Genomic DNA, 12,471 nt, shown 5'->3' with positions numbered 1-12,471 from the left:
GATAGAACCCTTCTATCTTCCCCACTGTGCAACCATCAAAAATGGGTTCTACAGAAACAGATTTCTATAATCCAATAAGAGCGATGAAGATTGCTTAAATCTCAGCATTTGTGCAAATTAAGACAACATTCTTTCAAGACCAAAACTAATCTTACATTGCATCTTTCTGCAGATGTACAATACTCAGACTGTGCATGTTCACCTGCCAGCATCAGAACTGGCTCTGTGTAATAACACAGATTAATGGTACATCTAAGGTGTGTTTTTTTAAACTGTTTCATTATTAACTAGAGAATATCAGCAAACAGGAGGCAGCAAGCCTTCAGATTTACTTTTTGGGAACATTACAGAAGATTCCAGACTATTTTTCATTCATTAAAATTAGTCTTGAATTCTGAAGTAGAAAAATTTAAACTGCATATATCCAGAGGTATTCTGAATATAGAAGCACATTGCATTTCCACATTACTGAGCTAACAGCTAACACAGCAGCCAGTCATTGTTTTACATACACGTTCTTGATAACTGTTATTTACTAAAGCAAGTCCCATTATTTCTCATACTTTGCAGTTAAGAATGGCCAGACAAAATTTTTACAGCGCAAACATGTGCTTCTAGCAAGTCTAGACTTCCGAAAATGAAGTAAATCCAACTGAATATCTTTGAGACTAGGAAAAGCACAAAGCTAAGCTAAACAGACAAGTGGGTGATTTTTAAATGCAAGTAGTCCCAATGTTTCCTAGTGGAACAAAGGAGACAAGAAAAACACAATGTTTTCTTTCCAGAACAAAGTATCCTTCCATGGAGTGTGTGTGTAATAATTAATCTATGCAGCTGTAGCTTTAAAACATTTCACAAACCTGAGATTTGTTCGTGTTGCTGGATGTATTGCCTGTTTGGCTATTCTGTGTTTTCCCACTTGACTGGGAGGATTCCAGTGATACTTCTTGCGACCCCACTCTGTTCGCCGTAGGCTGGCGACAACTCAATTGCTTAGAGGTTTTGCAAGGTGTTCCATCAGAATCCTTCATGAAAATGTAAAGTATTAGCGAGTTTTTCTTAAGAATAAGTGTATTTTTCTACAAGTGAGTGAGCTCTCCCTTAGAAATAAAGCTAGCAATGGATAAAACTTGAAACACGCTCATTAAACTTTCAATCCAGAATTCTTACTGAGTAAACAGACCGATTTAAAAATGTAATGGTGCATGATTCCAACGTTAGGCTATTATTTTCCATTTATCATTTTTTAAATAGAATTCTCATTCAAACAGATTTATTTGTAAGACATTTTCTATTTTTCTTTTTAAGCTTACAGGTTAGGACTACCAGTCTTTTTTTTCTTAATATAGAGAAGAAAAAAGGGCTGTGTAGCTTCATATCTATGCATGCACTTCCTTATGCACGTGGCGTCAAGAAACACACTGGAATTTACACGAGCAAAAATTGCATTAAGAGGGAATATCTGAATATTCTGAATGAAATTCTTAACTCTGATTCTACACTTTCCAAACATGTTCTGTGTCAATACCATCAAGGAAAACATAGTTCCAAACCAAAATGCAGAAAACCTCCAACTTACTACATCACTAGAGCTGGACAATGTAGATGATGACGATGATAAAGGACCTGATGAAGAATTTGAAGAATGTTTACTAAGTGTTTCTGAAGTTTTATTTCTAGGTTTTCCCAGTGCTTCATTCTCTTCAGAGAGATTGTTGTTGCATTTGTCTAGTTGCTGATTATCTACTATCAAGGTTACTCCATTACCTATTAAAAATGAGACAGAAGCATCACCATAATTAACTGACATTATTTTTTTCAACATATACACCCATTCAGGTATTATGCATCTTTTATATCCAGCAGGACACGTACAGACATCTGTCTGTACATAATACATACAAGCACATTTGTATGTTTGGGTGTACGTACCACATGCAGCATAACAAATACTCTGCAGGGGCTATGGTGGATTACTGACAAGATTCATTCATGTACCCTGAGGCAACCAAGTGTTACCAACAGTTCAGGGTGAAAGGGAGATAAGGCACGGAAGAGGGCAGTTAGCAGAGCCCAGATGTGTGGACTCGTAGAACTGCTTTACAGCATGCATAAACAGCCCTATTTAAACCTACAATAGACCTAAATATGTTGTTCCTAAGTGCTCAGCATTCAGCAGCTCCCAGCTGTTTTCTACTGGAGCTGCTAGGGTCATAAGAACTCCAGATAACTCTCATTGGCTTTGTACAATTCTCTCAAACAAAAATAAAAGACACAGAACTCTTTATTTCTGAACTTCTACCTTAATAAATAATCAGAACTTTAATCTAAAAACCTGCAAGGGGAACATTGCAACTGTCACCGTTACCTTCCTAAGACAGAGCTATTATTAACTAACTGCTTTGTCCCACATATTACACCTCGGAGTTACCTCGATTTGTTCCCAGTAACCAGTGCCCACATTAAAGGCTGTCAGGCTTTTCTGGACAACTTGTACTCGACTTTCTTGTAAATTAATGTAATGTACTTTTATTGCACTGCTAGCTTTATTTATACACAGCTTTATATGTCTCAAGAGGTAGGTAAGCCATGCTACAGAGCTTGCAGGACCAAACTGCAGCTGACTGCCATTGCCAGTGGTACAGCAGTGCCACCAAGATCTGCAGAGTGGTAAAACAGAAATGGCCCAGTGGGGGTGACTGGACGAAATCACTATTAGAAACAAATAAAAACCCAGCTTAGCCTGAAGATCAGCACTTGTGCATCTTCTCTGATTTAATGGCTAGCAGGAGAAGACTTCTGGTAGCTAACATGCTAAAATTAATTGTAGAGTACTAGAATTAATTTGAAAACTTCCAGTCAGCTGATATACCTACACTCAAAGAGATTATTGGATGTATCATTGGTCATCATTATTGGGCAATGAAAACAAAGATGATTTAAAATACATTTTTCAACAAGTTCTCTATATAGATCTTGTGTGTTTCCATTAGTTAGTAATAAGAACTGTGACTGATATTTTGTTATTTGTCTTTTTTAAAGACTTATTCCATTTATATGGTCAATCCTTGTTTAAATACTGCTTCTGTAAATAGATATTACATTAAACATTAGGAATAAAATATAAAAAGAAAGTAAAGATCTGGATTTTAACCAGCATCCCTAAAAATTCTTTTTCAAACACTGCCCACCAAGGAAGTATGACAATAACAATGCATGTGATTTAAATCTCATGTTTGTCAGGAGCTCAGTTTTGCAAGCCAGCACTCTTTACAGACATCCATACTGACCAAATCTATCACTGTAAAATAATGATACTATGATATAACCTCTCATAGAAGTTTAAATTTTGTGTGACAACACAAGAAAATCCATCCCAATTTTGCAAAAAAGAATTCATATTGAGATGTATACACTGCCTTATGTAGAGCAGAAGCAACAAAAAAAATATATGTAATCTAAATACACAGGAAGTTTGTCAATCACGCTTAGCCAAATCTTACCATTACACGAAGACTCAGTCCTACTCTGCATTCCCCACTGCTTTGATATCCAGTCTCTGTATGTGGCCACTTCTTGTGTAACTCTAATTATTCTACCTAATATACTGTAAACCATGAGAAAAGAAGAAAAATCCAATTAATTTTAGGTACACAAGAACACGAGCAATTAATGTCTGAGATTTAGACTCATAAAATTTACCTTTCCGTTTCGTTGTTGGGATAATATTTAGCTATTGGGGAAACTGCATGGCTCAAAACAACATAGGCATAATCAAAAGCCTGTTTCACTTGCATGGCACCATATGAACTCCTCCCAACATCATTACCTTAAAATAAGAATATAAATAAATATATGAAACTGAAACCATGACTATCTTCTTTCAGACAGGGGACAGATACATTTTTTCTTTTGTTTTTGTTTCTTTTTAAACTGTCCTTAAGTTCCATCTCACTATAGTTGCTGCTTTTACAATACAAGACTACCAGTGAACTCTAAATATATGATAGAGTTTAGGAAACCTACAGATATCTGCACACATGGAAGTCTAAATGGGTTTAAATCCAATACATGAAGAAGAATACGAATAAAAATAAAAATCATGTACTGCATGTATTACAAATGCAACAGTACTATCCTGGGCAATATTTAGATCGGAAGAATATTCACTCTTTTCTAAAACAGCACTTCGTTTACCACTTCAGAATCCACCCATTCACATTAACAACTGAATTTAACATAAAGATAACAAGACAGAATACAATCACCGTGTTGGCATGATCCTAAAGAATCACAGAGTGGGGGTTGGACTAGATGATCTCCTCATCGATACAGTCAAACTTAAGTTTGCAAGGATACCTGGTTGTAATGGATCTTCAATATACAGCATTGATGGTCTGTAGCCATCCAGCATGCTTTTTTGCACCTCGTCTTTGGCAACGTAAGAGCCACCATCCTTTATTCGAATTCCAGTCTTCAGATAATTGAAGTGACGTCCATATAATTCAAAAAACTCTATTAAAAGAACGCCATAGTTGGCATTGGGTGTGCAGGCATCTTCTCTAGGATGCAACTATTAAGAAGAAAAGAAGAAAAATAAGTAAGACCTCATCTGTTTACCTTTATATCCTTTTCTATTTCAAAGCAAGCACATTGAAATACAATAAGTAATACGTAATAATGAAGCAAACATATCTGAGCCAAGTAACTATTCTTGACAAAGCTGATCTGCCTCTTCGAAACAAGATGTAATAAAAGCTTTTGTAAACTCATTACCTCTTAACAATACGGCTGACAAGTATCTGTCTTTATATTTGAATTTTATAAATGTTTCTGATATTAATATACTTTGAATTTGAACTTTCAGTTCAGTAAGTCAACTTCAGTGCCAATGGCAGTTTGCACATAAAAAGAGTATTCCAGAATCAATCTCATCTTTAAAAACCTGGGTGTGAAATACAAATACAGGATTTAAATCTACAAAGATATATGAATTAACCCCTTTAACTGTTAGGCATGCAGCCTGAGAGATTACAAATTGGTTTTGTAATTGATATAAAACTTGACTGGATCTGTTTCTGCAAATGGAGAAGCCACTAGCCACGATTAGAAAAAAATTAAGAAAAAAAGGAATGAGGCTCTGATTTGTTTCAAAAAGATATGCCTGTTACTTTCATTTCCTTTCTGCTCAGTTGTCAACTGAAAATAGCACTGAGCAAACACTGATCTCCAGTTCAAGGTTCAAGTTTAGAAGTAGCTACAATGTGAAATTGTACAAATAGGCACGCACACACAGTGAATACACAGTTATACTACAAGATTTAACACAAGAAAAAAAATGAGGCTAGAAGACAGAACTTGCTACTTTGTACTTCTGCAGTATTTTCTCAGCCCAAAACAACAAGATGGATTTGCTTCCTAATATTTACCAGAAAGTAAAATTGTTATTCCATACCAGGTTAAAAAATTAAAGCAAACAAAATTCTATTGTATTCATTAAACCACGTACAGAGTGTATGAGTTGGAAATCAAGTGTTACAGAGAACAGCTGTATCTTACACTAACAGTACCAGGCTCAAGACCTGGTATTGATACACTAATAGATGTTCCAGACATCTACAGTACCAGAAGTAGTAGTATGGAAGACAGAATAGAAGACAGGTGAACGAAAAGGAGTGTAAAACCACCAACAGAAGAGATTGAATTATTAAGTTTAAAAACTAAATCCCTTAATATATATATATATAGCACCAACAGTAGCAGAATTCATTCTGTTTACCTGAAGAAAACTGACGGCCATTAAAAAAAGACTATAAGAACCAATTCCACCTGTGAATACTTCATTAAGGTCCCTCTGCAACAGGAACTGTTTCAGTACTAAAACTAGATATGGTAATACAGGATATTTCTGAAAAAGAAGAACAAAAGCATTAGGATACTCTGATCCATATAAACAATTGATGCTAAGAAGCCTCACAAACACAAATTTTAGGCAGAAGGTTGAAATAAGCACACAGAGAGATAAGGCTAGACAGACAACAACTCAAGACTATTAAGCTGAAACAAAGCAAAGATTTCTTTCTCCTATATAACTTCTACAGGCTGAAGTAGAACACTCTGTAGAAGCAAACTGAGTTACTTCCATACTTATTACTATATATATATATATATATATAAAAGAGCTGAAGATTAACAAATTGAAGTCCATACATCCAGCTCATCAGCAACTTAAAAACTCCCCCAGTACTTAGAAGTTATCTTGCAACTCAATGACATTATCCAGACAGATGTACGTTTCTAATTGTTTTACTTAAAGTGTTTGCTTTACTCAGATTTGCAGATTTTTCTGAAGAAGTTTTAGTTATCTACTAAAACACCTTATTTTTCTTGCGGTTGGTTTGGAAAAATTAAAAAAAAAATAAAAGCACTTAGCAGTAGAAAACCAATACCTTAGCACCAAAATGAGACTGAATTTCATATCCTTACGTAGAACATGAAAATCTAAGTAACATGTTAAACTATTTCTATAAAACATTATATACATATATATTCAATACACAGAATAGGAGAAAAGGACATAAAGATACTTTAATATATTCAATAAATTGAGGGAAAAAAAGTGGTAGTATCTATGAGACAGCAATCAGTGAATGCCTGAACAATAACTTGCTGCATCTAAATTATTCTACTTCATCAGCATTTGTATAATGGAATATTCAGTCTACAAGAAGATTATTCCTACTTGCTGCAGGACTGCAGAGTACTTCTGATTTTACATTCACTGAACCAGTTAAAATAGAGGAACATTAAAAGTCAGCATTAGTGTATTTTCATTAGTCACTGTACCACTGTAACATTTCCATATGTATTTCCTTTTATTTACATTTTACATTTACATTTTATTTACTTTCCTTACATCTTTGGTGGCAATATGACAAAAATCTAAGAATTACACTCAGTACTACCAGACAACAGAAACTAACATATCTGCAGTAAGGATGCAGGTCAAAGTAAAACAATCAAACTAAGTCATCACATATCCAGCTCTACAGTTCTACCAAAGGATTGTCTAACCTTGATAAAATCTTTGATGAGCTGTGCTGCTTTAACCCCATTCTGTACATTAAAACTTATATCAACTTTTACTTCTGTGAAGGAATCTGTCAGTTTAATAATAGGTACCTGCAAAAAAGGGACAGATTAAATCAACACAGACTTCCAACACACATTTGTTTTCATTCTTAATGATATGCATCAACAAAACTGATTTATATAGTGAGGAGGCAAAAAGAGAAAACATGACTCCTAACTAGCTATGAACTCACTCTGCCTACCTGTTGCATTATTTTTAAACTCATATATGTTGTTTTCAGTTTACTATACTGTTTTCAAGAGAACATAACACTTCAGCTTCAGTTATTTATTTTACATCGGCTTTAGCCAGTTTCTGGTGTACCATAGTTCTAGTAGGCAAAACAAACACCAGAGGGAGACAAACACTTGAGAAATAAATGCTAACAGGCATACTCCTAAGACAGATCCTTCAGCAAAATGATCTTTAAACAAGAAGCAGAAGGCATTGAGAGCAAGCTATTACATCTCCACCTGCATGATTTCCAAATCATGTTTTTATCTAACGATAGCAATCATACACCTGTTTAAACTTCAACACCCTTAACACAGTCTTACAATAAGCAAAAGGTAGGACGAATGAATCCCACCCAGCACAAGAAATACCATTAAATATTTACGCAATACTTATACTGTACTTACTGCTTTTATATGAAAGCATACTATGTCTGTTTATTTGCGAATAAAAAAAATACATATATTTCACTTACTTATGAACAAAATCTGTCCAGAAATTTACAAGTTCGATCACATTAATTCACCTCAATGACTAACATAACCACACTTGGAAGCAAGCATATGCTGTACTGCTTGGAAACTTCAAAGACTTCCCCCCCAATAGAAGGAACGCTTCTTTTGGAACACCATCAATTATTTTGTTAGAAATAAAACCATCATTAAATAAAAAGGTTCTATTTTGAATACATATGCAAAGTAGCTTCTGCTTATGAGTATTCATTCTTTTAACAACAACCTTCCTTTGTCTAGATATTTAGCTTAGAACAAGGAAACACTCTCCCAAACTTACAGTTGCTTTATCTAAAACCTTTACTGAATTTTCATCTGCTACATTGTGCTTTCTAAGAGCTTCTTCCAGGGTCCAAAGAGGTAATGTCTCCCATTTTCCAAACACAACTAAGTCAATATCACTGAAATGGAAAGAAAACATAGACATATTCAAATTAAAAGACCAATGCTCCAAAAAGACAGACAATTGACATCCACATGTAAGTAAAAGAAAGCTGACAGAATGTAGCTTAGCCAAATCATTTATTCCTTATATTCTTTGGAAAGGGGTAGGGTGAAGCCAAAGAAGATTTCAGATTACCAGGAGCACACGACTGACACACATACAAATCATTTGGCTTGCCAAAGTCAGACATGAGTCTCCTTGCACCATACTGTCAGCAGAGAGGGATCAGCTTCTCCAGAGTAACTCAGAGCAAGAAAATAAATAATTGTGAATCATCTTTGGGCTGTATTCATCATTAAGGCAAATTTAACAGCTAGTCGCTGAAAGGGAAAGCCCTGCTCCTCATCTTCTCCCAGGTGCATGGCCTTGTCTTTACTCCAAGTCTGGTATTTGTCTAACCTACAGCAAATAATTCCTATACTAGCAAGCCTAGCAGAAATCAATCTCCATTCAGCCCCTCTCACCCCACACGTAAAAAAAAAATTAAAAAAATCCATAACACTCTGGGAGCGATTTCCTGCCTCCTCACAACTCAAAGGTTGTTTTCTGGGTGATCTGAGCACCAGAGTGGGCGCGTGGTAAGCAGCTGGCACATAGTGCTAACAACAGGGAGCAAGGAAGGAGAGAGAAAAACGTGGCAACTTTTCAGGAAGCAACAAGCTGTTAAATAAGATTAAACCTTCTAATTAACTTCACTCATTAACTCAGCTCCTTGAAGAAGTATCTCCATCCCTCTGCACTTCCCGCCAACGCACACTGACATTCATTTGGCTATGCAGGGAGCTGAAACCCTAATTACTCTCTTTTCCTCTTTGCTTCTCAACTTTTTCTTGATTTCCTATGCAAAGAAGGCAAGTGTATAACCCTATAGCTAAGTATAGCTAAGGTCACATCAGGAATATAAAGAACTCCAAAACAGAATACAGTTAAAAAAAAAACCAAAAACATAAGAACACCACCCATATCCTTCTTCCCTCTTCCCCTCCACAAAGGTTTTATAGGTCTGCTCATTCACAAATAATGATGCTTAAACATTCGAAGAAACTACATTTACACCAGATGAAACATCTCTTGACAACAACTAATGTCAGCAGCAGGCAAGTTCAGCACCAGTTCAGCTGCATACCATTTAGCTGACAAGGACAGGCAGCATTCAGCAAGTTTCCCAAAACCATGTTTAAACCTGCTTGGGGAGCAGGAAATGGTGCTAACACTTCTCTTCTAATTTACTTCAACTAAACTAGTGTTTAACACACTAGTGATGCTGACGGTGGCAGGAGGAGACATCCTTCTGATATACACCAAGAAAGAAAAGGCAGCTTTCTCATCACCTTGATTATACATATTACCTGCAAGATAATACAAAGATCCAGCAGCTGAACGACCACGAACTCAAAACCTTCAATATCACCTTAAGTAAAAGGATAGTACAGAAATCCTAGCACAGACTATCAGAAATAAAAAACCCACTGTAGGCCTCTCTGAATTCAAGAACCTGAAATCTAGATTGACTACTGAGTTGCCAATGAGAGGGAAAAAGAACAGCATAAGTGAAACTTCGCTAGAATGCAACAGTGAATTAATTACCAATGTGTGAATGTCAGTTAATCTGAAATTCAGGGAAGAACTGCCACAGGAAGGTTTTCCTTAAATCTATATTGTTTTCAAAGTACCTGCATTCGCTCTCCATCAAAAACTCAGTTGAAACCAGTATGGAGAAAGAGTATATGGAATCAAGTAGAAAAAAGCAAACCTTTTTTGTTATTCCATCAACTTCAAAACAACCAAGCAAATACAGTGCGGAACCAAAGCTACCAGTTATGTGGATAGCAATCTCTTGCATTACCAGTGTACAATTAAGTTTAATTAAGCCCATTTAAAAAATCAACATGAAAAGAACAAGAGTGAGGCCAAGCATGAAAAATATTCATATACAAATATGAAAACAATACATATTTGTAGGCCTTCTAACTTTTTAAACAAAAAATGAACAACTAAGGTTTTCTGTAACTCCTTAGACTAAAACAATTCATGTAGTAACTCTCTTGATATGACATCAGGAGCTGAAATAACTCAGGTAACATTGACAACCAGTAGTGGATATTAATTCCTCACACTGCCAAAAAGTATTTTGGAATATGTAAAGAACTGCATCGAAGTGTCAGTCCCAGACTTATGCCTTGTAAATGTGCCTTTCAATCAATTCCTATTTAATTGTCAAAGATACATACTGTTTCTATACAGAAGACAATAATGTCACAAAGCAATGACTTTCCTTTATGAAAACTAGTAACATATTTTAAAAAAGTAGAGGTTTACCATACAGATTTCACAAAAGAAGATAAAGGAAAAGAAACAGTACAACACTTAATTTCTTTTTTTTCAATCTTCAATTGAAACAAGGTAGCCCCACATTTTTTCATTTCTATATGATGAAATACAGCTTTTCTTTTAAGGTTGACTACATCTTTAGACTCTTAATAAAGTCATTTTTTTTTTATAATGTATTAATTCAGATCTTTTACTGAGAATGTGAAGTCCATACAGATGCATAACAGTTAGTAGTATTAATGACTATATTTCTGCACATTCTTCAGAGTATTAATAGCACAACCCTTTCTTAATATAATAAGTACATGCAAATGTATGTACAAGTAATAGACTTAGGAATATTGGATAAATCACTACAGGGGTACAGATTCCACAGGATATCCTTCTACCTCTACGAAATTTATACTGCAGAAATACTAACCTTGTAGGCAAATATAAACCAGTTTTAAAACTTCCAAATATCTGCACCTGAAATACAAGAACAGTGTGTAAGAAATCAGATTTGCAGGTTTCAGAAGACAACGAATTCTACGAAGTTGCTTGTAGGGGATGATTACTGCTACCCTCCATTGGTAGAATTTGGTATTGCTAGCAAGAATGTTATGAAAGAAAGCACTCTTCTGTCAAAGCATTTACATATCTAATGTAGTATAAATAATTAATTATTACTCACATAAGTACAGATAATAATGTTAACAGCTTCAACTTTTCTCCTACTAAGCCATCTTTGTAATGTCAGAGTTTTCACCGTAATCAAATTTGGCAGAAGCCCTAAACTGAATGATTTTAAAACACTGATGACTGACGGAACATACACACACAAAAGACAACACAAAATATTTGAGCAAAAAACTGAAATTGAACTAAGTATATCCTTCTGTTTTTAAACACATTTTCAGAATTCAGCTTTGTATACTTAAAAAAATAAAGTTTACTCTCAATTGTTTTTTGTTTGTTTTTGTTTTATTCCTGAATTATAAGTAGCACAACTCTCTCCTAAAACAATAACAACAAAATAGCTTCAGCAATTGTCACATCATGCAGATTCAGTTCATTGTGCTGGATTTTTACCAGCACCGAAGTTTAAAACATTGTGTACGTATTGCAAGCTGTCCAAAACCTTGATCTCTTTAATGTACCCAAGCCTTACTGGGAGGTCAGACTCATAATCCAAGTCTCTCAGGGGACTAGGGAGACTTCAAAAGAAAGTTATCTACACGTTTGGACTAATTTTCAATTAGACTGTCTTCTGATGTGTTTCCTGAAGCCACCTTACAGTTGCTTTAATGAAAATATTCTGCTTTAATGAATCTCACGCACCAGCTTGATTTCCACCTATGTGTATGTCAAGTGACCCACTTTTTATTTTTTTTCCCTTTGGGATAAGAAAAGGGGGAGATAGGAAAAGATGATGTTTTGTAAATAAGTGCTTTCATACTTTAAAAAGCTAAAAAGCAGTACACAAACGCCTCCTCTTGATTATTTTGCATCACCTCACTCTTTAACCTTTCTCACCCCTAAGGCCAACAAAAAGCACACAGCTGCAGTAAACCTAATGTTCAAAGTCCATAGCTGCTCATACTACAAAAGATAGCAAGAGATATTACTGCACTAGTATCAATATTTTACTAGATCTTGACAAAAGCATAAAGACAAGACATGACAAAGATAGGAATGTAATAAAAATAGTAATTTTAAAACTAGGATAATAATAAAAAGCACTCCCTATCAAACTGTTCAAGTTCAGCCAAATAAGGATTTATTCCACCACCATAAAAGTCTGAAAAGTACTTTTGCATAATAAAACAAACACTACA

At 35.1% G+C, this 12,471-nt stretch overlaps 2 protein-coding genes across 2 annotated transcripts in view; both read right to left on the bottom strand.

Annotated features, from left to right (window-relative positions):
- Positions 1-12,471, bottom strand: part of ADCY7 (adenylate cyclase 7) — a 271,483-nt gene that overhangs the window by 64,651 nt on the left and 194,361 nt on the right. The gene's annotated exons all lie outside the window — the stretch shown is intronic.
- Positions 1-12,471, bottom strand: part of TENT4B (terminal nucleotidyltransferase 4B) — a 34,507-nt gene that overhangs the window by 1,455 nt on the left and 20,581 nt on the right. The window contains exons 3-11 of the mRNA XM_065733254.1: positions 11,076-11,122; positions 8,159-8,279; positions 7,075-7,182; positions 5,780-5,908; positions 4,360-4,573; positions 3,703-3,829; positions 3,504-3,607; positions 1,580-1,767; positions 861-1,025 (exon numbers count right to left, since the gene is read on the bottom strand). Coding sequence (XP_065589326.1) covers positions 861-1,025; positions 1,580-1,767; positions 3,504-3,607; positions 3,703-3,829; positions 4,360-4,573; positions 5,780-5,908; positions 7,075-7,182; positions 8,159-8,279; positions 11,076-11,122 — 1,203 coding nt within the window. The remainder of the gene's footprint in view (positions 1-860; positions 1,026-1,579; positions 1,768-3,503; positions 3,608-3,702; positions 3,830-4,359; positions 4,574-5,779; positions 5,909-7,074; positions 7,183-8,158; positions 8,280-11,075; positions 11,123-12,471) is intronic.

The sequence above is a fragment of the Cyrtonyx montezumae genome, unplaced genomic scaffold (assembly GCF_038088225.1).
Source record: "Cyrtonyx montezumae isolate F1298 unplaced genomic scaffold, pur_monq_1.0 scaffold_17, whole genome shotgun sequence".
Classification (NCBI taxonomy): Eukaryota; Metazoa; Chordata; class Aves; order Galliformes; family Odontophoridae; genus Cyrtonyx; species Cyrtonyx montezumae.
This window is presented reverse-complemented; position numbering and strand designations above follow the sequence as displayed.